The sequence below is a fragment of the Salvelinus namaycush genome, chromosome 37, assembly GCF_016432855.1.
Source record: "Salvelinus namaycush isolate Seneca chromosome 37, SaNama_1.0, whole genome shotgun sequence".
Lineage (NCBI taxonomy): Eukaryota > Metazoa > Chordata > Actinopteri > Salmoniformes > Salmonidae > Salvelinus > Salvelinus namaycush.
The window spans coordinates 12,267,756-12,294,890 of record NC_052343.1 but is presented as its reverse complement, the minus strand read 5'-3'; the positions used below and the strand labels follow the sequence as shown (position 1 = coordinate 12,294,890).

At 43.9% G+C, this 27,135-nt stretch overlaps 1 protein-coding gene across 2 annotated transcripts; it reads right to left on the bottom strand.

The window, feature by feature from the left end:
- Positions 1-392: 392 nt before the first annotated feature.
- On the bottom strand, positions 393-17,622 carry LOC120030838 (nuclear receptor subfamily 2 group F member 5). 2 transcript variants are annotated; one of them, XM_038976314.1, is made up of 4 exons: positions 16,528-17,622; positions 5,514-5,794; positions 4,909-5,155; positions 393-2,469 (listed from the first exon to the last, which is right to left on the bottom strand). In XM_038976314.1, exons 1-4 carry the CDS (start codon positions 16,892-16,894, stop codon positions 2,153-2,155), a joined length of 1,212 nt encoding a protein of 403 aa, XP_038832242.1. In that variant the 5' UTR covers positions 16,895-17,622; the 3' UTR covers positions 393-2,152. The 2 variants fall into 2 exon arrangements, with proteins under 2 accessions (XP_038832242.1, XP_038832243.1); XM_038976315.1 differs by having other exon boundaries at positions 17,385-17,622.
- Positions 17,623-27,135: the final 9,513 nt, after the last annotated feature.

The following is a 27,135-nucleotide window of genomic DNA, read 5'->3' as shown; positions in this document are numbered from 1 at the left end:
AACAGCTTGAGATAAACACACTGTCCACACTGAGCGACTACTACTCATGGCCAATGCACTACATGGATTTACCCATATGACTTGAGCCATCTGTCATAAGCTCTGTCTAAAATGGCCACTTGAATTCATATCGACTTGGTGTACCACCTGATTTCAGCCTGTTCTTTGGTAAGCGAATTTAGTTGTATTACGTTGTAGTCATAATGACAGAATATGCCATGGTGTTTGAAGTGAATAAACCTTTGATAGTATAGTTAAACATCTAAAATGTTAGTCATTGTTATGACTGATTATGACATCTGTAAGTCATGTGTTAACAGCATTAGGCAATACGTTCATAGAGTAGGATGTTAGCTGTTTCGGATCATAGCAACACAAGATGGAGAAATAACTGTGAACAACACATTTTTATTTCAATTAATGGATCCATTTTTCCAAACAAAAATAGAGAAAAAAAACATACTCTTATAGAAATATTCTGTGAACAAATTTATCAACAGACAGTCCTGCTCTCCAAGGTCCCAATGGCTTTCAAATCCCAATAACTGTTGCTGATACCCCAGTGCCACGTTAAAAAACAGACTGGTCGTCCAACAATCAGTGTTGCCTTGCAGCCCGTCATCAATTGATGGTAACAAAAACACAATAATATCTATGCTAAATCACAGTAATGACCATTGTAACTTTAATTGAGGTTTGGAGCTTAGTAATACAATTTCCTAGTATGCTGCTTGAATGACAATTGAATTGAGGTGGCCTCATATGGAGGACATATTGCCTGTCATAACAGGTAACTTCAGATTATGGCACAGTCATAAAATAAATGCTCAGTGACAAAATCTTGTTCTAAGGCAAGTACAACTATAGTTTTCAAATGCTTATTGGTTCAGGCTCCATAACAATTTTCATTTTTCACAAAAACATCAAATGTGATTGTGACATGAAACTAACAGGGATTAACTGGCATGTGTTATGTCATTCCTATGACAGCATTATGTAGATGTTATGAAGGGATACTTGTATAATATTCCGCTTTGGCGGAAGTACACTGACCATTACCAGTTAGTGGCCCTGTAGTTTTGACCTCAAAATGGCGGCTGAAGAAGAATCTACCAGTGCTGTGTTTATGATGGGAGTGGGTCAAGTGTGGGTTCTGGATAGTTTCACATTGCAAGTGCCTATTTTTGTATATATATTTTTTTGCAACTTCCCACACCCTCTGACATCTAAATACAAGTAAAAGGTCAAATTATAGACAAACCAAAAAGTGTTTTTGTCACCACTACCACAAAGATAATCCAAACAATTAATATCCATGTTCCACTTTGGTACAGGCTGTTGATAGGTGTTTTGCCCTGTGTGAGGCGTGATTCTCTGTTTCCTACTGATAGTGGCATGTCTGTCCTGTCTCCCCAACCTAAACCTGAGCTAGTCCCAACATACCCCTTAACGTGGATGTCTATGAGTCAATGACATACATATGGACACAATCATGAATTTCTCTTATTATAAACAGTGCTAATACACACACACACACACACACACACACAATAAATGTCTTCTGAAAATTCCAAGGAAATTTGGCATTTGTTTTTTAATGGCTTCGGGTTAATAAAAAAAATATTGGTTGATGAAGAACCTTTGGCCTGGCTCTCTCGGTCAAGCAGTTCTATCGGCAAAGGCCTTGCTCTAAATCGCCATACAGTGGAGATTCTTGGACATGTCTCCTTTAGATGCAAGCACAGTGCCGACAATAGAGTGACTGCGTCGCCAGTAGCCGCCACCGCGTCGAGTCCGAGACTGACAAAGTCGTCTTTAACGGCGTGAATCCGACAGAGCTGCAGGAGAACGGCGCAAAAACCCTTCTGCCAGCCAGCCCGTCTAGTGTCACCTCTCAAATGTGGCAATGGCGAAGTAGGAGGGGCCATGGCAGCCACCTTGTCTCTCTATTGGCCGTGGTCACCTGGAGAAGAGGCGTGTGAATGGCTGGATTGATGAATGGGGTAGGGATGTGGTGAGGTGGTCAGTCTGCTTTTTGGCAGAACGGTGGTGGTCTTCCAGGGGATGGAGGGAGGAGATAAATGGAGGGAGGGATTGAGGGATGGTCGATGAAGGATGGATGAAGAGCTGAATACGCAGCGACTCGTCCTCCTCAGGGCCCGTTTTCATTGTAGTGGAGGGAGATGGGGCGGTCGCGCTGCACGGGCATGTAGGGCCAGTTGTAGCTGGAGCCAGAGAGGAGCATGTCGCGCAGCAGCGTCTCGATGGGCGTCTTGCCCACCAGGCGCACAAAGAAGAGCTGCTCGATGACGGGCGAGGAGACGATGCGGAGGGAGGGCAGCCGCAGGAGCAGGCGGCCGAAGCGGTTGGGCTGGCTGGGGTACTGGTTCCTCACATACTCCTCCAGGGCACACTGGGACTTCTCCTGGATGCTCTCCACGTGGGCAACATCCGACAGGCCCATGGCATCTGAGAAAGGGATAGGAAGGTTAGGTGTTGATGAGTTTCTGGTTCATTATGGTTCTGATGAGTTGACCTCACACTGACATGCAATGTGAAATTGTGTCCAGCTACGTACAAACATTAGAGCTGAAATGTCTGTATCCCTAAGTAAATATGTCATTCTATGTAGTCCCTGGTGTGAGTCTCACACCTCCCCTAGCACCAGTCCCTAGTGTGAGTCTCACACCACCCTTAGCACCGGTCCCTGGTGTGAGTCTCACACCACCCTTAGCACCGGTCCCTGGTGTGAGTCTCACACCTCCCCTAGCACCGGTCCCTGGTGTGAGTCTCACACCTCCCCTAGCACCGGTCCCTGGTGTGAGTTTCACACCTCCCCTAGCACCGGTCCCTGGTGTGAGTCTCACACCTCCCCTAGCACCGGTCCCTGGTGTGAGTCTCACACCTCCCCTAGCACCGGTCCCTGGTGTGAGTCTCACACCTCCCCTAGTACCGGTCCCTGGTGTGAGTCTCACACCATCCCCTAGCACCGGTCCCTGGTGTGAGTCTCACACCTCCCCTAGCACCGGTCCCTGGTGTGAGTCTCACACCACCCTTAGCACCGGTCCCTGGTGTGAGTCTCACACCTCCCCTAGTATCGGTCCCTGGTGTGAGTCTCACACCTCCCCTAGCACCTGTCCCTGGTGTGAGTCGCACACCTCCCCTAGCACCTGTCCCTGGTGTGAGTCTCACACCACACAGAGAGTGTGTTGAATGTGTGTGATACTTTTCACACCCTTCGAGCTCCGTGGTTATGGGGTCAGAGTTGGGCGAACTCAAAACAAAGTCCCTTTTAGTGTACTGCATGGTGCTGTGCTGTACTGCACGGTACTGTACTGCACGTTCAGTTCTACTGTGCCAGTGTTTCTGTCCCCAGTATGAACCTTGTTTAAAGGCTGCATCGAACAGCGAGGGTAATTTTCTCCCAAGTGCTTTACTCTAGTGTGCAGCAGAAGCACTGGGCCAGGATTTTCTTTTACCCGCCACCCAGCATGCTAGTCCCTTTGTTACAGTACCCTTTAATCGGCCCCCTGCGCAAACTTGGTCCAGCTGAGCTTCAGTTCCACGTAACAAAAGATTCATGTGCCTCATATTTTTGTCGCAGAAGCCCCCCCCCAGGTGGGGTATAACTGCAAATTCTGCCACATTTCCCACTTTGAGGGCAGGCGTGCATTTTTTTAGCTATCCACCATTTTAGTGTCTGTGTGAGGCATCAGTGGCTGAGAAAGCTAGTTCTGTCTGTGTGACTGAGCCCTCGCGTGCTACCACGACCCCTCCGCAGGCATCTTTTACAGGCACCTCCTCCCTTTGTCTGGCTCCCTGGGCACACACAGCCACACTCTGGGGATGAGGATGGTGGCGGTGGTAAGATGGCCGCTCTTTGATTTAGGGTGATGGGACTGGGATATAGGGTGGAATGTCTGAGGGTGGAGGTGAGAGGGGGTATAGAGATTTTGTCTGTCCTTGTTAGCTCATGCAGGCAGGTCTCGATGGGGGGCCTGGTCTACGAATGGTCTGTCTATCTCATTGTGTGTACATGCATGTGTGTGTGTATGCGTGTGTGTTGGCTGGAGTTGTGGGACGGATCACATGGATGCTCAGAGCTACAGGGGTTGTGTAGGTCAGGGCCTGGGCTGCGGCGAATCCCCCTTGTTGCTGCAACACACCATGAATAATTCAAGCACGGTGGTGGGGGCAGGGGTGAGAGGGCTGGGGTTTGGAGAGGAGGAAAGGGGAGGGGCTGCCTGACTGGTTTCAATAATAGATGGAAGCGTGAAGGAGAAGAGGGTGATGAAATAAATGAGAAGAGCGAAGGGGTTCTTCAGCCATCCAAATGGAAGAGTGCGGGCCAGAACTAGGTACATGCAAAGTGATTCTGACAAGCTGTGTGATGGAGACGAGGAAAAATGCGATCGACAGGAAACAAAAAGCAAGACCTCAGAGTTGGATTCTCTCACACTCATACCCCCTGGGTCATAAACAATGAATCCTCAACACATCCCAAACCCAGATCTGACAGCATTCTGGGTGGCGTAGAATAACCATAATTATCTACTGTGCCTCATACAGTGGCAAAAGTGGTGTATCAAAGCAATAAGCAAACTATTGTTTTTATATTGCTATTTCACCAATATTTACGCTTCTTTAGCTCATATAAGTAGTCCATCCATGATAATATTGATATGGTATCCATATATATTAGATACATTGTTTACAAATACATTGTTAACCACTTGGTTGTTAACCACATGCTGTACTGCAGACTCTGCATATGTCTGCTAACTTATCTGGAGTGACCACTATGACCTAAATGTGTAGTTCTGCACAAAATACAACACAAACTATCCTACAGATAGACATAAACAAAGACATATAGAAACAGAAACCACTAAAGTCAACGCCACTCACCGGAGGTGAAGAGCACGATGGATTTGAGGCAGGAGTACTCAGCTGTGTCCACCTGCAGAACCTTCAGTTTCTCCACCTGCTCCTGGAACACCCGGATGTGGTCCATGAACGCCACCACGCGCTCCGCAGACATGGGCGATGCGTGTAGGCCGGCCGCCGCCAGCAGGGGCGCCACGTGCAGCGGCATGGAGCACTGGGCCGCGTTCAGCACAAACAGCTCACTCCATGACATGCGCAGGAGCGCCACCTAGGGCACGGGAGGAATGGTGGTAGAATTGGTTAGTTCAGAGTGGACAGAGGGTGGTTCTGGGAAACAAGGATAATAGTGTTAATCTTCCTTATGCAGATGATTGAGTATGGCAAGTGTTAGTGATATGCTCCAACTTAAAGGCTGCTGACCCCACAATTGAACCTTTACATGACATACCAATTGCAGACATAGACATATTTGTTCTGGGCAATATCTGTGTTGAGCATCTACAGCTCATCCATAAGGGACTATCCAAATAAAGTGACCACACCACATCTCTAAGCATTCATAATTTCTATTTTCTAGTCAGGCATAAAAAAGATTATAGTCAGGCATAAAAAATGGTCATCCTCACCTGGTCCATGAGCTGCAGGTCAGGGAAGAAGGGGATGTTCTTGGCCCACTCCACAGCGCTGAAGAGTAGCCGTGCGGCCAGCTCGCAGATGTTCTCGATGCCCATCAGGTTGTTTCCCTGCATGCACTGGGACCCGTAGCGGGACGTGGGATAAGGCTCGGCGCGCAGCAGCAAAGAGATGAATCCTGATAGGTAGGGCTGCCCGTTGTAAGGGTCGCTGCCATTGGTCAGGTACTGACCCGGGCTAGACTGGGAGTTGGACATGCGGCCTCTCTGGACAGCTGAGGGAGAGAGAGAGAAAGAAAGAAAGGGTTAAGAAAATAAGGCGATAAAGCGTTTGAATTTTATGAGCAAAATACATTTTCCCTCTTTTGACATTTCATAAGCGAATACTCAAGTGCTAGAAGCTAATTGTTTGGCATGGAGCTAACTTGGTTAGACTACTGCATCTTTCATTCATTCATGTGGCTGTACTATATCCATCTATCCTAAGAGGCTTTATTTCAATCCAAGCTGGCACAGTTACAGTAACATTTAGGACCTGAAGCTTCTCTGCATTCACAACGTCATGACTGCGTCCAACACTAACTGCCTTGATTTAGTAGGCTGCAATTACCACTGTGTCATAAAGCAGCATCTAGAGGCACTCAGACGAGTCTGCTCTTTCTCAATGGGAATATATAGGGCCAAATCACACTGGGGCTAGCAGCTAAAAGCCATGTCTGGGGAGAGGAGGAAGGAGGGTGGAGGTTGGAGGTGCAAAGCGTGGAGAAATGGGGGGACATTTCTGCGGCTCTAAATGTGTCGGCACTCTGTCTCCTGACCGGCAGACCCCGGTGCCGTGCATCAGTGAGTAATGGCAACCAGCAGCCAGTAAAGACACTATGGTTCTTCACACCTCTGCCCCCCCCCCCCCCCCCCCCCCCCCCACTGCCAAATGGCTCAGCCGAAGGGGAAGGGGGCACGCAGAGGCTAAGCACACATCCCCACCCCCGCCGAGCTAAGAAGCGGCAGCTCAAAGCCCATTTGGAAAACACCTGTTCAGTCATCCCCGCTGTCTGACTAATAACTCCCTCTACAGTTACAGAACGAGGGAGAGAGAGAAGGGGAGAGAGAGTACGAGGGAGGGAGGGAGGGAGGGAGGGAGGGAGGGAGGGAGGGAGGGAGGGAGGGAGGGAGGGAGGGAGGGAGGGAGGGAGGGAGGGAGGGAGGGAGGGAGGGCAGGCTAGTGTTTGGAAAATACTTTGAAACTCAGCATCACCTGTCCTTCGACACAACAGCTGTGAAAATTTTATACACTGCAGTGTACCAAAGAGGGCAGGTCAAATCACTCAAGAACATAGTAAGTCAATAGATATGTCCATAGAATTTCAAGACTGTTGAATGATAAGAAAAACGTTTGAGTTTGTGACCAAAAAATACTGGTCTCCCTTGAACACAAGCACTCCTGTCCCAGGGAAAGAATGTTGCCTCACTTTGCAAACGACAACGTAGCGTACAGAGACAGCATTGCACAATGGGCCGTACCATGTCACTCACAAAAAAACAACTCCTGGTCGTACCCAAACCTGAACTTTTTCTAGAACATGGTTGTCCTTCATTAGAGGTTAGTATGTTATTATAACTATCTGAATTAAAATAATAATAATCAATGCATCATAATGATTAATGCCGTAATCCACCAGATGCCAAATCCACCCCATCCACTTGTCTTCTGAAAAGCCTCTTTGAGGAGGTTGTGTGTGAGTGCGTGAGTGCTTGAGTCGAAATGACGCATGAAAAGCATCTATGTGAATGAGCAAGGGAAATGAATGAGACAGGGAGAGAAGGGCATAGACAGGGTAAAAGGGAGAGGGAGAAAGATAGTGAGTGGCATGGGATGAGAGAGAGTGAGAGTGAGGATGTAGAGACAGATTTGAATGCCTGCCATAATCGATTTCCCGATTTCTAATTGGTCGGCGGTGGCTTAGTGTGATTGGAAAGACCAAATCCCCTATCTCTTGACAGTAGAGGTACTGGCAAACAGTGGGACCAAACAACTAAAGAGCCTAAAACCCCAAACAGAAAGACCATGGCACTACATCTAACATCAAGGTACATAAATAAGGCAGAGGGGAGAAAAGGGCACGAAACAGGTATCATGGGCGATTTCAGCCGTGACTTTTAAAAAACACCACCACAGCGAGTCACAGAGAGTGTGTTGCCGCGGAGTTAAGCATCCCACCAAGGCTGTCCTTATTTGGCCTTTAGTCATTGTGCTAGAAGTACAAGACAGTTGAAACTATTGTAGATAAATACAATTAAGGACTATCTGCTCCTGTAAAAGGTCATAGTCAGGGGCTATGTACTAGAAGCATGACAGATTTGGCACAGCCTCATTGTCAACTGAGATAAGTGGTATAATGGTTTTTGTGTAGTCCCTTAAAAGTCTGCTAACATAAAACACAAGATACTGTAACATTCAAACACAGATACACAAAAAAAAATGCTTATTTTGGACAGTAAAGCAGTGTGTATTGTGTAAGCCCGTTCAGAGAGGAGTGTCTGATGAGTGTGTGATGTGACATTCATGTGTTATTCCTGTGCTTCTCACAGACTCCTTTAGCTTGGGTTGAACTCTGGATTGAACTCTTGGGTCACTGCTCTCACTCTGCATGCAAGGGTTACAGTGAAGCACCAATCCACCGGCAAAAAGTCAAACCATTTACCTGTAGTCAACTACAAATTCACAGAGGAAAGGGGGCCAAGGCTGTGAGAAAGACGTGGAGAGAAAGAAAGGGTGAGAGGAAAGGAGAGAAGAAAATAGGTTGAGAATGAAGATGAAGGTGAGTTTAAGAGTAGAGAATTGAGAAATAGAGGGATGAAGTGAAATAAACCAGTGGTTCCCAAACTGTGGGGCGCGCCCCCAAAGGGTCGGAAGGGGTGGTCCCCCCCACAAAAATAAAAAAATAAAGGAACTCAGTCTGGCTTTAAACGTACTCTTGAAAGTTGTAATAGTAGAATGCACAAGGTGCAATTCCCGAAATTGGGTAGTGCATCATCAGTTCCTCTTGTCATGTTAGTCACTGCATACCTTAGAGACCTATAAATATCACATGAATACACATTAGACATGACAAAATGCGTAGAATTGCAGAAAATAAGCTTTAAACCTGCAGAATTCTCTCCATCAACAAGAGGGGTGTGAACAGTTTGTGTCATGAACAGTGCTTGTACCCATAGAAATAGACGTGGCGCGTGCACGCGGGATTTTCCCCAATGCTGGAAGGGGGGGGGGGGGGGGGGGGGCATAGTGAAAAAGTTTGGGAACCCCTGAAAGAGACAATGGGATCAAGGAAGAGGGAGGGAGGGAGACAGGGTGAAGTATGACATTGTATGGAAAGGGAGAGGGAACGGGTAAAGAGACAGGGAGAGAGATACAGACAGACGGAGATGGAGAGAGCTTCCCGGTGAGGAAGCTCAGACGCATTAGCTGCAAACGTAGCCTCTTTAATATCCACCCAGTCACGTTGGCGCTGCTTTGATGAAGCAGATATGAATTAATAACAGAAATGCACCCTGCACGGAGGAGTGCTCTGGCTTTCTATCCATCTCTCTACTCACTCATATCCATTTCTACAATGGAAGAGATCACACAACAAGCTATGCTATACAAGCGATTCATTTTTATTACATTGAGTTAAAAACTCAATGGCTGTATCTCAAGAAAATTGGTGTAAATTGGCCTGGAATCAAAACAACACAATATTTCAAAATGTAACAATGGATATGGATAACGCTGGACTTACTGTAAAGGCTAGCCTTTCATATTGTGGCAATAGGCTAACCTGGCTATTGTACAGACAACAGAGAAAATGAGAGACTCAACAGAGAAACATGACAATATGACACGCAATGTATCGTGAACTGGAGTCTATTCACCTTGAGGTGTCAAACGAAGCCCATCTCTGCAGAGTGAGCTCTATTCCTCCACACACACCCCCCTCCTCTAAAATATTAAATCCTAGCCTTGGGGATATCAGAATGGGAAACGACTAGTGCCTCAGCTCTATGGTCTCTTCGTGGCCTGTCACTTCAATGGAGGCTGCTTTCTGACAGTGAATAATGGCAAGGCCTCTGTCAATATGGAAGCCATGGTGCTGGAACCTTACAGCCAGCTTGGACTTAAAGAGACCTATTCTAACATGTCAATAAACTATGACAGTATTGAAATAGGGGAATGTTTTGGCGGGCCAGAGTTTAGGGGTCAAACTAGTCTCGGTTTGTGATTGCCTGCTCATACAAACTGAACAACGTGTATGGATTAGTCAATAAAGGCAGTCAGCTAGCGAGCCGTGGTACTTACTCAATAGAGTCAACCTCACATTTGGACCTTGAACATCTCCATTATTAATGTTTAGTTTCTGGTTCCCGTTGACCTACAGTATATCCGTCTCTGTGTTTGGTCGGTGTGAACCAAGGGTCACCAGCTGTAGCAGCGAGTCTCGTCAAGAGTGATGTGTTTCATAATCCTATGTATGAGTAACTGAATATCAATATACAGGACTTTCCCTGTGTTATTTACCATTGAAGGACACACACTAGGAGTCACAATGAAGATAATCTGTCTTTGAATGTTCTGTCTATGAACAATCGTAACTATGTACTTACTATGAACAATCTAGAGCAGTGTTCTCCAACAGGTTGATAGCGAGCTACCAGTAGCTCGCAGCCCACATATGAGTAACTCGCCAAACAATTCCATGCAATTTTCACGTATTCCACGGCACACTGTCATAAACAAATCTCACAAGTATCAGACACCACAAGCACCCAGCTACTATTTATTGATATTATCCCACCCCTAGTTAGCCACTATTGGCTTAAAATGCCAAACCTAACACCATCTGCCAATAAATTTCCATCAATATTGCCCCTGTCTGTCTGTGTGGTGCGTGCTTTTGTCACTCCGTGTGTAGCCAGTTGATGTGATAACCGTCTTGTGGGTTGACAGAAATACTTTCTCCCAATCCTTCTATATTAAATATTAACTGCAAAGTAGGCATACCTGGCAGAAGTATATCATGAGTAAGTATATCATTTGTATCTATTATTTGAAAACGTTGCCATGAAATGAGCATTAGCAGTACAGAACCATCACTAGACCAGCACATTAGATGGCACAATCCTCACTTGCTAGATTTGCAATTAAAAGGCCAGATGCACAACTAAAGGGGAATAACACACAAAAAAATGAATTTGCTAGTTTTATTTCCAGACCTACAAAAGGGTCTTCTGATTTAATTTGAGCTTTGACATGGACTCACAACATCCAATTTCGTTGTTTCTCTATGAATAATTGCAATTTTGAGAGTGAAAAAATCTGAAAATCTAAAACCAGGAAAAATAAAACTAAGAAAAAAACATCGGTTGGGAAAATCTAAAACAGAATTGTGAAGAAAAATTCTATAGGACCCCGCTTGTTTATTAACCATTATTTTAGCAGGTATATTGACAGAAAACATAGCTAGAAAAAATGAGTAGCTCGCGACACGTTTCATTTTTTAAAAGTAGCTCCCATACTAGAAAAGGTTGGAGACTCCTGATCTAGAGTGTGTACTCTAGTGGACAGTGTGCCTGTCCATGCCAATCTCTGGGTGCATGTCACCATGTGAGTTGGTATCTGTGACCATGTCACTATGTGTGGTAGCTGGTAGGGAATGTATTGTACGCATGAGAAGAAGGCTGCTAGTTGTGAATGTAAAATTGGCAATGTGAAAAGGATACAGTGTGTTCTTCGAACGTGTGAATTTGACAAACATCACAGTCTATATTGGTCTTTTTTGGTCTCACTAAGGTCAGAGGAGCACATACGGAACATTCCGACAGCCTAACATGATATGCACTTCTCTCCCAACTAGCCCAAGGAACTGTCAGCCAGTTGCACAGGTTCACTGTCTCTCTCTTCCTCACTACTTCCTTATCCCTTAAACCAGTGTTCTACTCTAAGCAGTAATGTCATTGAGAAATATGGAGAGTAGAGATGCCAGAGGTGCCAAACAGGTAGAGCAGTGAAGAGGTAAACATGACCTTTTACATGACTGTTTAGTATAAATCAACCTTTAACACGAGATATTCGATATCTATGTGGGCTGAAATAGAGTGACCTCTCAGTCAAGTTACACACTAAGGGTCACCGTAAAGATCAACCGAACTGTCCAAATAACACTCCTGAATAAGCCAGCGAATGTGACACTTATCTTAAATAATACAGATGTGTGTGAAGTACATTTTGGAGCAAGTTACAGCATAGATAGGATCAATTACTCGTTTTTTTGTACCTTACTAAAACGTTGCCATGTTTTACAGAATTTCGCCACTAGGGAGTGGTGCATTTTTGGAGAGGGAGGGGAGATGCGGGGCAGCGACTTGGTCGACAAGAAAGGCCCGCCTAACCACAAACATAACCTGTCAGGTTTGTTTTTATATGCTTTGTTGTTGATATTCTGCTATATTTGTTTATTTTCACTGGCAGAGGCCTCCTACACCATCAATACGTTACTTTTACGCATGTTACCAACAGTAGAAGTGCGTGGGTAAAATCACTGGGGAAGCCAGGAAAAATACCATATTACAACCTACTCTATGTGTTGTGATAATTACATTGTTTGCTCTATAACCTGTTAGTTCATATGCCTTGACACTGTGATATATAGGCCTAAAGGCAGAGACAATAAGAAGACACAGTGGTAGAATAAATTCAACCACACCTTTGTTTCATCACAAAACCAGAGAGCAACATCTATCCGGTGAAGGCCACAAAGCATTTTGCATGTAACAAATAGTTACATGACCTACAGCATGGTCAAGCAAGGTAATGTTTCTGACATTTTTGGACCACTAAACAACTATTGATTTAGAACCACGGAGAGTTACCACAAGTTGCAAAGAAAACAGGAGCTGCCTCCACTATTTCAGCACCATTTCAACTTCAACATTTCAACCTATGCTTTGTCTAATACAGTGACAACTAAAAGACACAAAAAACGATTTATTCCAATCATCAAGCTAAATATGATGTGGCTGTCCATGGTTGATTTCTGTGTGTGTGTGTGTGTGTGTGTGTGTGTGTGTGTGTGTGTGTGTGTGTGTGTGTGTGTGTGTGTGTGTGTGTGTGCGTGTGTGCGTGTGCGTGTGCGTGTGAGTGGGAGAGAGGGAGGATTGCTAGAACAGGGAATTTTTTTGTCCTAGGCTACCTGGCTAAAATGTTTGCTCACTAATCTAACTTCCTTTCATGGGCAACATTAGCTAGTTACATTAGCCTTCTAAAACTTGCTACATATTGAACTTCCATCCTCTCAGGCCAGGGGCACAATGTATGAATTAATGGTTGGATCAGAATCACCGTTATAATTATTGCCAGTACCAGAGAATTAAGTAAAACCACAAGTCCAAATCCCTATCTCCATCCATGTCTAATTTAGGAAAGGGACAATTTTAGCTAGCTAGCCACCGGATGACAACAACACAACAACGCAACAATTCAAGTTGCTTCTGTCAATGACGTATGCTCTCAATTCAATTTGATAGGAGTGATGCCAAATCCAAGCTGCTTACCCTTAACACTTTTGTGCTTTTGGTGCACCAGGACCATTCACAGTTGAGCTCACTCAGTTTTGCTCAATGCTGATTGGCTATTATTTGATGCTTTTTTATCAATGGAGGCCAAATGCTCGCTGGCTTCCCTTGCATTCAATGCTACGAGAGGCAACAATGTCATACTCTTTAAACCAGACAGCATCAGATACATGGCCTACACATACAGAGACAGAGGGGCAGATCATATAAGGTAATCAGTCAGTTGAAATAAATGAATTAGACCCTAATCTATGGATTTCACATGACTTGGCAGGGGCACAACCATGGGTGGGCCTGGGAGGGCATCGGCCCACCCACAGGGGAGCCAGGCCCCGCCAATCAGACTCAGTTTTTCCCCACAAAAGGGCTTTATTACAGACAGAAATACTCCTCAGTTTCATCAGCTGTACAGGTGGCTGGTCTCAGATGATCCCTTAGGTGAAGAAGCCAGATGTGGAGGTCCTGGGCTGGCGTGGTTACACATGGTCTGCAGTTGTAAAGCCGGTTGGACGTACTGCCAAATTCTCTAAAATGACGTTGGAGGCAGCGTATGGTAGAGAAATGTATATTAAATAGCTCTGGTGGACATTCCTGCAGTCAGCATGCCAATTGCACACTCCTTCAAAACTTGCCATTGTGTTGTGTGACAAAACGGCACATTTTAGAGTGGCCTTTTATTGTCCCCAGCACAAGGTGCACCTGTGTAATGATCATGCTGTTTAATCAGCTTCTTGATATGCCACACCTGTCAGGTGGATGGATTATCTTGGCAAAGGGGGATTTGCTCATTAACATGGATGTAAACAAATTTGTGCCATTTTGTTTGAGAAATAAGCTTTTTGTGCGTATGGAAAATTTCTTGGGTATTTTATTTCAGCTCATGAAACACTTTACATGTTGCATTTATATTTTTGTTCAGTATTTTTTTTTTTTCTTGGTCAATTTTTGGGTCCGCCTGGCTTCCCTTGGCAGCCATGAATACACACCACTGGTTACCAATCCATGTGTCGAGAATAGCATGATATTTAGATGATTCTTTTGTGCATGGCTTGCATAACACAAGTAAGCAATACCTTGTAGTGGTTTCTTTTTATTTGGGGAAATTAAAGATATTTCTGATGACTGTTATAGAAGTGATAGTCCTCTGCTTTAACCCAAGAGCAAACACACGTTTTTGAATAACTATTACAAAGTTAATTATTGATAGTTTCAACAATCAATTTGAGATGATTTCAAATCCATATTCAGGGCAGGAATGTACATTTGTCTATTTCCAAAATGTTCCAAAATTCACACGGATTATAACTCAGAAAGCCCAATGGCCTCCTCTGTCAGCCGACCCAGGTGCATTATGTAGAAGAAACATGACTTATGTATGACCTCTGGGGAAGACGAAAAGTAGCTTTGGGTGTGTAGTCTTACTCCTTTCTCGCTGCTACCAGTAAGCCTTTAATGTGATTGCAATGCTGCATTTAAATGTGTACAATTGGTGCTTTTATTATTAATTATCCCCACCATTAGGCTATCTCTGAACTTTTCAGGGCAAATAGTTAGCAGGACTTTATCTTGGGCCCTATTGCTGAGTTAGAAACATATATGTAGACTATTTCACACTAAATTATGCCTCTAATATTTTGTTAATTATAATCTGACTAAAAAGATAATTTGATTTTCTTTCAGGGTTTGAAAATGATTGGTAGACCTAAAGAAAACAATTTTGTTTTAAATATGTTTTATTTACTACCTCACAAAGGTTGCCGTTTAAAAGCATTGCTAACACTTGGTTGTAGTACAACACAACTCTGCATAACATTTCAATTATAATTATTGATTGAATGTCAATTAGAAAATTAGGCATATACAAAATAGTTATGCCTAGGCCTGCATTAACCACGTCAGTCATCATCAATTTAAAACCAACACTTTTAATATTTTAAAGAAGTGCGATTTCAAGATGTTCCTCAAAGGCACTGACACTTACGAGGACAGGTCTCTAGGCCTATAATCCACGATGAGGATGAGTCTGTTTTGCGTATGACAGACCTGTACCAATTTAATCAACACTTGAAAGAATTGAGATTTCTGAATCGTGTTTTTGCTGAATATTATTCTAGACCATATAATAGTAACATAGCAAATCAAATCCCTTTTAAAATGTTATCTGCAGTAGTTAATATATAATGTAGCCAAATAATGGTCTGATAACATACTGAGCATGTTTATGTAGATGAAAGGTCAACAGACTGCGCTGTGTCAGGAGATTTCCTCGGGTTCATTCAGTCAGAAAGGGGCATGGCTGACTAAATTTACCCTGCAGTGTTTTACATGAACTGTGTACAGTGTACACACTAGCACACTAACGAGATCCCTTGAATGATAATTGTAGGCGATAGGACGGGTATTTCCACCTAAAATGTATTGTATAGTTCATTATGACAGAGGCTACTGTATTCAAGACCTCGTTTGTAATAGGCCTGCCTGCTTGATACACTCACACACTGGAAGTTAAACACAGCGTGCTTCCTGCACAGAGCGCACGTCTTCTGTTGACTACTGTTTGTGTCACTATTTGCACTGTTTATGGTCATATCATAGGAACCTTTTGGAGTATCCACAACAGTTTGCGTGGCCAGGTTTAGCAAGAATTACAGTATATAATTTGCGATAAAATCTATTACAATAAACTAACAAGGTTGACTCCAGAGTAGGCTACACTGCACAGCGATGCACATGTATTTATGATTAGAGAAATGTAGTATTGTTGGTGGGTAACGCATAAAACACAGAGTACACCGACGTCCAGCATGGAGACATGTATGTGCAAAGCTTTGTGAAGATTACAAGTGTCTGGTTGGCGTGTTGTAATTAACACAACTCATCTGATTGAACATGACGCGGCAAGGTCCTAGCTGACTGATTAAAAGTGAAACGCAGTGCTTTGCGAACACGTTGCCACTGTTCTTCTTTCGCACTAATTGACCCGTTCTTAATCATGCACAATACAATACATGTAGCGGGCCCTCTTGTAGCGGATAGGGTGTAGAGGAGCAAACACCAGAATTAATTGGGGAGACAAAGGGAGCCCTTTTCCGAGGGGAGAAAAATAATTGCATACTATGGACTGAATAGGAAATACAAGGGTAGACGATCTGAAACAACAAACATTGCGTTACAGAAGACTACAAATGCCTTTTAGGGGAACTATGACTGATAGAAGCAGGAAATCTATAAGACACGGATATCCATCGTTAAATCACTAACGTTATATGGTTTCAACTTTACGCACCGATATTCTTGACATCAAACGTCCGCCAAAACTAAATTTGATCATTTTATTAATTTACATTACATTTGCATAAAGGCTACAGTCTTCACCGAATCTCACATCCTGTCTTACCTTCTCTTCTCATGCCGACTTTGAGGCACTTCTTCAGTCGGCAGTACTGGCATTGGTTCCGATGATGTTGGTCGATGGGACAGTCGCGGTTCCCCCGGCATGTGTAACTGAGGTTCCGTCGCACCGAACGCTTGAAGAAGCTTTTACAGCCCTCGCAGGTGAATTGACCGTAATGCTTGCCACTGGACTTATCCCCGCACACCATGCAGTCCACGTTGGGAATCTTGTCCCCGGAAAGTGCATCGTTCCCCGGGGTGGAACCAGAGGGGGTTCCCGGTGTCCCGCCAGGCTCCTGACTGCAAATCTGGAGCTGGGACCCGGGATCCGCCGAAATGTTCTCTTGCCACTGGTTTACTACCATTGCCATGCTATCCTAAAACAATTTGGTTAAACAACAGATACGAGTCCAACTCCGTAGCGCGGGGAGAAGATAAGAATCCGTTCTGACGTCTTGGGAAAACAAGGCAGGGCGAAAAGGCGCTTCCCACTTCCTCCAAAAAGTATTTAATATATTATCAAATAGATGTTCTCTAGTTAATAAAATGTCCCTGTCGTAAACGTATCTTCTGTAAACTTATATCAAAGTTTACGAAGACAGCACGGTATCAACATGGCTATTGCGTAAGAATGGAGGCTACTGCCAGTGTTCTGCTCTGCGCAGAAATCCATAAACACGCTCTCTCAAAAACTTAGAGTGTATTTGAAAAGTCGACTAACAATACAGCATGTACAGAATGGAGAAGTGGTCGTTAAAGTGTCATTTTCATGAATATCGACTGCCTCGAATCTTATTCTGCTTAATATTCGAACTGAACTAAATCAAAATATTCTCCCAATCACAAAAACACAATACTGACCATAGTTCTACGCAATTATGTGATCGAAGTTGTCTTGTGAACTCATACGGACGTGCAATCCCAAAAGAAAAGTTACTTTCGTTCCTCTACTGTTGTGCGCCACGATGAGGTCTGAATAGAAATGTCGATAAACCATGGATGGAGTGCTCTGTGGTAGATGCAGTATGTTTACAAGCAGATATCTTTGCCAATCATGTACTTCACCCGTCGGCTATCTGTCCCATCTCTGAGAATCATAGTTAGAATTTGGTGAAAGTGACACTAAACAGCCGTGCTTGTAGCCCCCCCATATAAGGCCAAAACTACCATATAAGGCATGACCCCTCCTCTCATTGAGATCGGTTTTACGCATGTGCGGGCAGATTCAATTGGCCAGAGGAGAATAAAGCAGTAAGGCACTCTCCAATTGGCGCAGCCGCCGATTAGCTATACAGTATGTTCTGGTTGATAGAGTGGCTGTGTTATTACTGTATAGCAGAGTGTAGCTGTATACACAAAGCAACGTAGACATAGATCTTGATTTTTAAAATTTAATAACACAAAACTATTAGGCCTCAGTCGAAGGGTAAAATGCTTTTATCAAAGTAATAGGCCTATGTCAAATACGTCCCCAAACATCAGTCTTTATAAACTGTTCCACTCTAATTTACCTTTTATTTTCATTGTTTATTTGATGGCTATTGAACTCAATCATACCCACTTTAATTCACTTTAAAAAAATATATATTTTAATTACTTGTCCTACTGATACCACAATGCACTCTTTCTGAATGTTTAATGTTATGCCCAGGTGCTGAAAGCTATACAGTTTTCACAGTAAGATTATCGATTGTGCCAAACCAAGTTGTCAAACTTCTCACCAAGACACACATATGGAGTGTTAATTTTGTCCGTTTGTTGTGCAGCTAAACTTGCCATCTGGATATCAATGCACAAAAGGCCATAGCAGTAATTAACGATGGCTACTGTGTTTTTCTCTAATGGGGTTTTCAAGCTGAAAACAGCAGGGACCTCATTATTTTTCCAGACAGGTCCTGATCTGTCATTTGAGGAGTAATAAGACCATTGTACATGACCGCAGCAGAATCCCATGTGAAGACTAGAAGTAAATTCAACTAAAATAGTACATGTTTCAAACCCTTCACTCTGCAGAATTTGATAACCTAGACCTGGGTCATGGGATATTAATACCAGTATATGTAACAGCCATTTGTTTGTGACTTGATCATAGTCAAAATCGAAGGTAAGTTATAGGCCTAACTCAAATACAAATTCATATTTTCTAACTCCGGCCTGAAATGTCAGATGTTGATAACAGCATTTAAGACTAGCAACTTTGACAACATCAACAATGTATGTTTTCTCGCAACAGATCTGTGAGTAGATTTTTTCCCCCAGACGTGTCATAACATGCAGAGGGAAATACTCCCTAAATGTCCCCAACCGTTGTTCGCCAAAAGTTAGCTCTCTTAAGGCCAATAAATTTTCACAAATGGAAATGCCATTAACCCGTTGAAACTATTCTGACTTGAACTCATTCACACAATTTTAAGCTGTGCCATTTAGAAGGCATTTTCTATTTAGCGTTCATGCTGTTTGAACAATTGTACCAGAACAGACCGAACAGTGTGTGTCGTGAAGGTTTTGCGCTTTCAGAAATGCAAAGCTACACACATTTTGCTTTTATGATTTTTACTTTTTCAATGAGGATAACTCATCTTTAAAATATCTTAATTACAATGTCATTAGCCAACCTATTGCCGGTGCAGGTTGGTTTGAAAATCATGCGTAAAACCAAATATTCAGTAGCCCTAAAGTATAAACAGAGTACAGCCTGGGTTAATCACATTCACAGAATGAGCTACGGGAACGGAAAAACTTCATTAACGTTGAAGTGATTTACCCAAAGGAAAAAAGCGCGAAGAGGACGGGACCCACTTAGCTTTTAGCCAGGTTGAGTGCAGTGCTTCAAGTGCCCCGGGCGAAAACGTTGGCCTCGCGCTCGGCATAATTGTTGTCACATGTAACCTTACCTGTCTTCCAATTAGCCCCTTGACTCGCTATTAGAGCATTCCATTGACTATAGGCTAGTGACCAAGGGCACTTTTTGGTTTGGAGGCCTAATAATTAGGGTGTAATTCTATACGTTGAAGGCTTATGAGGAAGGCTGGAGGAGTTTTCAAGTCAATTTAATTGAGCAAAGCGACATTTAATGAGGTTCAACCAAAATTGCTCTTTTTTTTTATGCATATTATATGTACTCCTCCTCCATTCTTCAACATAAGTAGATAGACCAATACTAGTTGTATATTATGTTTTCATTGCCTTAAGTGAACTGTTGAGATTTGGAACTAGTGAAATTGGATCCGTTTCCATGGCAGATTAATTAGAATGCATTAAAACGATCCATCAAATTCTAATTGTATTTATTTGTCACATGGTTCGTATACAATAGGCATATACTAACAGTGAACCGCTTAATTATGAGTAATTTTCTATCAATGCAGAGTTATAGATATAAAATAAAACAGAAATACTGACAGGAGGAAAAATTACACAGTGAATAACAAATACCAATGAGTAAAAATAACATGGCTATATACAAGGAGTACCAGTACAGAGTCAATGTGCAGGGGTACGAGGTAATTGAGGTAGCTATGTGCATATAGGTAGTGATAAAGTGACTAGGCAACAGGATATATAATAGACAGTAGCAGCAGCATATGTAGTGAGTGTGAAAGTGTATAGGCTGTGTGTGTGTGTGCGCGGGGGGGGGGGGGGGGGGGGGGGGGGGGGGGGTGTTTGTGAATGTGTGTGTGGGGTCAGTATGCATGTGTGTGGGCGTATGTAGTGTGCATGTGTGTGTGTGTGTATGTGTGAGGGTGTGGGTAGAGTCCAATGGATGTGCATAACCAGTTCAAGAGAGTCATTGCAAAAAAGAGTCAATGCAGGTAAAGATGTGCCACCTATAAAGAGACATGATTTGATGGACCTTTGTTAATTGCTTATTAAGATGACAATAAAACTTCTGATTGTATTTCTGAATATAAATTATGGTAATTGTTGTTGTTATTTAGCTGTAACTTGATGATTGAAATTGATATTACAGCTTATGCCAACCTAACCCATGTCAAAACTAGTTAGTCCTAAATTAATGAACCAATACCTTTGCATGTTTAAGTGATAGATGACCCCAGCAACTGGTGGTTGGGTTTGGGTTTAAGGGGTAAGAGGGGTTGGGGGGTCAACATGACCGCATAGGATTGCCTAGCAAATGCAAAGGCAACAGGTTTACTGGGTAATTTATGGAGGCCCTGACAACGCCAGAGGCCCACAATGCAATGCTTCTTCTGGCTATGCTAAATATGACCCATTTTCAGAAAGGTATCCATAAACTGATCAGGTATGTGAGCTGAGTGTGTGGCGAAAATAGAAGTGGGACTTGAATGACCTGTTGGACAGGGCCTCGCTAAGGCCCTTAGAGACAAGAAGTGGTGTTTGGATTCTCTATGTATGTGATCAAGTCCAACTAGTTACATGGAGTGTAGTGTTCAAGAACTAGGCTAGCACAGAGACAGACATAAATGAAAATCCAAGGAAGTGTGTGTTTGTGTGTGTGTTTGTGTGTGTGCTTGTGTCAAAGTGAATGTGTGAGCATGTTTACTTTTTATAGCGGTCTGAGCCGACAGTTTTTTGGCCTTGCTATTTCCTTTGGCCGATTGGGGTTGATTAAGAGGTTAACCATGGAGAAGCATGGCGTCTTTAAGGGAGATTTATCTGTTCCTGCACTGACCCCGTAGGGGTTGCTTCCCTCACCCCTGTGTCCTTAGGATTTATTTAGTTATTTGTTTGTATGTTGGAAGGGGTCACATGTTTCCCCACTCCATTTTCCCTGTTTGTCCATCCCAAGCTCATTCCTCATCCTTTTTTTGCACTGGTTATGAAGTTGTTGCCATTTTGCTGAGCAAGCTATGTTATGACATGAATGAAGTCCCTGCTAAGTCTCATGACCTTTACAAAACCAGTAAGACACTCCCTAAAATTGCTATTTTTATTATCGGTTCAACTTTGACCCTTGGATAAATGACTGTGTTTGTTTTACAGTATTCAATGTTTATTTCAATTCAGTACCATCTTATTGTTTTCAGTTTTCAGTTTCCTATTTAATGTATTTCTACATTAATTCATTGTTTACATTTTTAACAAACAAGCTCACTAACTTCCTGTACATTTAGTCCAAAGAGAAAGCTATGACATATGATCAGGCTTGTTATAGTTATATAGATAAAGAGTTAATAGTTCTTAAACAATCTGTTATAATTAATGTATTCTAACTACTGATATTAGGACTTGGGTTGGAATAACTACACATAACAAAATTCTAAACACATGGACACTTTCTCCCAAAAGTCTTTTTCAACTGACTGTCTTAAAAACACACACACTTACTCACACCTTTTGTGTAGGGTCCTGCCACAACCTAGAGTCAGTGGGCCTTTTCCAGGGGGGCTATACAGGGAATGCTATGTGCTAGCATGACCTGACATGTCTCTGAAGTTGGAAGGGGTCTCGACCTCTGAACTCAGGCTCCAAAACTAGGAAGATGAAAAAAGGGATTGGGTGGGAGGGTTGCTCCTAAACAAGGGCTTCTGTTTCGACCACTCTAGGAATGTCAGTTCCATAAAAAGATGCCTACAGAGAGAGAGAGAGAGAGAGAGAGAGAGAGAGAGAGAGAGAGAGAGAGAGAGAGAGAGAGAGAGAGAGAGAGAGAGAGAGAGAGAGAGAGAGAGAGAGAGAGAGAGAGAGAGAGAGAGAGAGAGAGAGAGAGAGAGAGAGAGAGAGAGAGAGAGAGAGAGAGAGAGAGAGAGAGAGAGAGAGAGAGAGAGAGAGAGAGAGAGAGAGAGAGGGGAAAGTGGAAGATACCGCACTTTGCCCATAGTCCTTTACTTATTCACCAAAAAAGATACCCTATCACACTTCCACACTATTTATGATACCATAAATTGTCCACAGTTTAAGAAGTTGTTAGTTCACATTTATGTAACAAACAAATAATAAGCAGAACTTTTTCAAATCTTCAGTAGTGTGTTACAGTTTCCTCTATACAGTCTATTGGCTGCACCACATGAGGACCATGTAAGTGTGTGACTACCTAAATCCATACATAAGACTGTATAAGGAGGCCTTGTGGCAGGCAGCCTTGCGTCCTGATAGACACAATTATAAATGATCAGGCGTTGAGACTGTGACCAATGGGCTTAACAAAATAGTGTACTTGGGGCTGAAACAGATACAACCTTCATAATGCAATGTTTACAGGCATTTCTACACTGATCTGCGGTCATGCGGTCATGCGATCGGGCAATAAATGAACCCCTGGCCCCTGCGGAGGGAAGGGAAGCCCTTGTGACTTGCTAGCCCGTGCGCACTAGGCTAGCCTGAACAGTTCTGACGTTGCATGGCCGGGGCCAAGTCAGGAGATAACCTTGTGTGACACTGTTTTCCATTGAAACAACCATGAAGAAGACAGACATCTGGAGAAGAACACCCAGCACCGCCCAGCAAGGCTCCTAATGCATTCCCAGTGGAACCTCGCTGACACAGGCCTGCCAACCGTACGTCTCTTGGAAGCGGCTAGCGTTTTAGCCAAATGTCGTCTTTGTGCTCTTGTGGTGATAAGAATGCCAAAAACAGGAAATGAGGCAGCATATGAGCACAATGCGGAAAGATTGGGGATCCTGATGCCGTTTTTTTATTATTCATCTCCAATAACTCCAGCATGAGATTAATTATCTTCTAGTGTAAGGAGGTTTGTCTGTGTGGGCGATGATTTAGTCTATTCAACGTAGTCTGTCTAGATGTCATGCTTTTGGACAGCATGCTGTTAGATTCACCTCATCAGGCCGTATAGATTATTTTGTGATCATGATTCACCAATGGCCATGTCAAGGGCCACCCAGACTTCTGACTGATCCCAGACCTGCTTTAGTGTCTGATTGCATCAGATGTCCTCTATGTGACGTCCTTATGATGGAATCTCAACTAGCCAGGCTATAACCCATGGTCCAATCTCTAGGCACAGAAGACAAGAACCACCAGCAAACGTTTGGAGAAATCCTCTGTTCTCAGTAACAAACATTTGGAGAATACTCCTCTGTTCTTAGTAACGTAACATTAGGCCAGCAGTCTAGGTCAGTCCAGCCATCTCTGCGTAGTTAACGTGTGCAGGGGTGGAAAAAGGCCAAATTCCCTCCCCACTGTTAAAATCTCAGACGGTGGTCTTTAACACATTCTCCCTCTCCCTCTCTCCCTCCCTCCTCCTCTCCCAATAAAAATCTCTGACCAACAGTTGACCTTTCGCCGTGGCCCCCTCCGTTTCCTCCTCCTCCTCTCCTTCCATTCCCTTCTTCTCTCCCTCTAACCTCCACCACTGAAGCTCCACTGCCGGCCAATAGGAACCAGCAGCTGTGGGGAGGTGGGGAGGGAGGAATGGTGGGGAAGAGAGAGGGGAGGTGTGGGGGGTCGAGGTCACGAGGGTCATGGCACTGGTAAAGTCATCGCTGGGACTCCGATGCGGGGCATCACTTCCCCCTTCAAAGGCAGTGTGGTGACGTCCATAGCCCCCCCGCCCCCTTTGCCCCCGCTGTTCCTGGGCTCTCAGGGTCGAGACAGCCGAGGGTTAATAAAGTGATACCAGGTGTTGGCCAGGGAGGCATTTTTCTTCTTCTGTTTTTCGTTTTACTCTGCCACCAAACTGGGGGCCCCCCTATTTCACACTGTTGAATCCTGCTGGGGATCAAGCATGAGAGCAAGTTAGCCAGGAGGGGTGGCCACGTATGTCAACATGAAAACACCCCTCAGGTAGCAGTGAGTCACAGAGACATGGTGGACCTGTGTGTGTGTGTGTGTGTGTGTGTGTGTGTGTGTGTGTGTGTGTGTGTGTGTGTGTGTGTGTGTGTGTGTGTGTGTGTGTGTGTGTGTGTGTGTGTGTGTGTGTGTGTGTGGACATCCTAAGCAGAGGGGAGGACACATGTCATGTGGCGGCAAGCTGAATAGCATCAGAGTTCCAATGGGCCTCTATGACAATATGGGTTAACTGAGCCAACAAAGTGTCCGATTATGTACCACGGAGGAGGATTTTAGCCAAAAAGATCCCAATCCCAAATCCCACCAGCCACTTTCCCGGCTCAGTGGATACACAAGCACAGATCAGAGGTTTATAAGGTGGTATACTGGGGTTAGAGTTGTGGGGGGTGGCTTGAGCCCAGGAACAGTAGAAAAGAGGACCCCCTGAATAGCTGTGAAGATCAAACCCAGCGAGTGAAGAGCAACAGAGGGAAGCCATCAGCGGACAAGTGCTAGTGGCTGCAGCCGCGATGCTAACAGAGAGTCCCTGGCTTGTGTGTGTATATGTGTGTAAAGCTCAAATTACAGTATATACAGCAAACAACCACCAGATTTGGTTACAACACCCCGTGAAACAACTCATTGTAAAGCCCCCACCCCATGGCCCAACCAGCAATGCATATCAGTCCGATGTGGTTCTGATGGCACGTGAAAAAAAGGGTCAGGGCCCGGGGTCTGTTCCATCAGTGTTGTTGTGTTTATAGACTGCAGCAAATGTACCTGTCACAGCAGGAAAAAAGTTACCAGATGATACATGTATTGTTTGCTCTGTGCTCCATCCATATTGAGATGCACTGTTTTTCCCAAGCGGGACCAATGCCATGCTTTGGGAACACCCCCGCGCTCTGTGGTGATTGGCTCGTGATTTGCTAATGTCATAGGATGTCGAACCGACGAGAGCGGACAAGACGATCAGATTCTCCGGGAGAATTTCTAACAATGCACTACTGACATTTTCCCAACATGCTCCGAATTTCATTCACATAAAAGCGATGGTACTTAACTCTTCCGAGTCTCCCAGGTCTAAATTGACCCTATGGGTTCTGAAAGAAAGCCTCCAGCGTACACACACAGGTTCCATAGCCGTACCCCCATCGCGTTTAATGAGGGCCTCCTAATTAACGCTAATTAACGTCAATGACAGGCAAGGGCCATTAGTCGATCTAATCCGTAGTTTACATTTTCCCCTCTCTTGGAACCCTGCTGGCGATATCTCACCCCAATCACAGAAAGGACACATTGTTAAGAAGCCCAGCCGGCATCAAAGCTACGGCCCCCTCAACGAGTTGCCCCATTAGGACCTGAGAGAGAGAGCCGGGCCTGATCAGAACACACCACTCACACAGCCCTAGGACTGGAAGGGGTGGTTGGGGGTGAAGCGGGGGTTGTGCCCCCCGGCCCCCCTGAGTTTATACCCCCGCCCGATCCATCAATGACTCGTTTGCTCTCTTTCATGATCCCTGGTCGTGTAAAAAATGTTGAGCGTGAAAGAGGTTAGTAAGGGATCTGAAACTGTAAACAGGCCTCAGTGTATAGGCTCTGTTGGGATGGGATGGGGGCCTGAGAGTGGAGGGAAGTGTGTGTGGCTGAGGGGCAAGGGAGGGAGAGTCTCTGGTTTTGGAAGGGGGAACAGGGGGTGGTGGGAGTAGGTTCTGACCTTTGTGTGTTTCTCTGTGTGAATGCACTGTTCTCTGGGCCAGGGTTGAGCAGTGGAAGCTATGAATGGGATAATGAGTGGAGCACTTGTTCACTGTTAATATATAATAAAGCCGGCACTTCTACTGGCAACCACACAAAACCCCGAAACTGCATGATCTGCAACACACATTTTGTGCATTAATCAAAAGGGATAATTAATAACTGTCCAGTATTTCAGATTTCTATGAAATATGACCTATAATTAATTACAATATGAGTTAAATAGTTTTTCTTCCCAAAGGGATGATTTGGGATTTTGGCAAAGAAGCCCTTTATCTATGGGACACCATGTTTATGTCTCTGCATTCAGTATGAAGGAAGATAGAGGTAGTTTTGCGAGCCAATGCTAACTAGCGTTAGCACAATGACTGGATGTCTATGGTAACAGCTAGCATGCTATATGGTTACATAGACGTCCAGTCATTACGCTAACGCTAGTTAGCAATTGCGCTAACACTAGTTAGCAACTTTCTTCAAACTGCACGCAGAGACATTGCCAAAATCTCAAAGTATCCCTTTAAGTACGTTAAAAAGCATATTTTCAGTGTTGGAATGGTGTGGGCATATACCGGTCATTAAAAATATGAAATATATGACATCATCCTCTATGAGGAAATAGCAAATATTTTTTAACAGTCTGAGATAAGTTTGATGTGGTGTTTTTGAAGTCTTTTATTTTCTCCAATTTATAGTTTGGCTACAAATACGAGTATAGAATGAGTCAACAACATTATTTGCTTATGAGTTAACAGAATATGAACTTTTAAAAGTTAGATTTACTTCAACATGATGTTGTTGGAGTGTCACCCAAGCTTCTGGAGACATTTCTGAATAAGTTGCTATGGGCTGCTGTACAGTATGCAGCATTCACAAATTGTATTATTCCTCAAGAAAGAAAATACTGCCTGGTGGCTCAATGAACATAAAATCAACACTTCCTTTATATAGTATGTTAATATTACCCATACGATTAAATAGCTATTACATCCACTGATTGGTATTATAACAAACATGGCTTGAGGAAGAGCAGTCGTAGTTGAATGACTTTCCCCATGTTTGCACCGTGCAATAATAACACTCTCCAGCTAATTCTCCATGGGTTTGACCTGACATGTCCCTTTAAACTCTCTTTAGTTCTCTGTGTAAC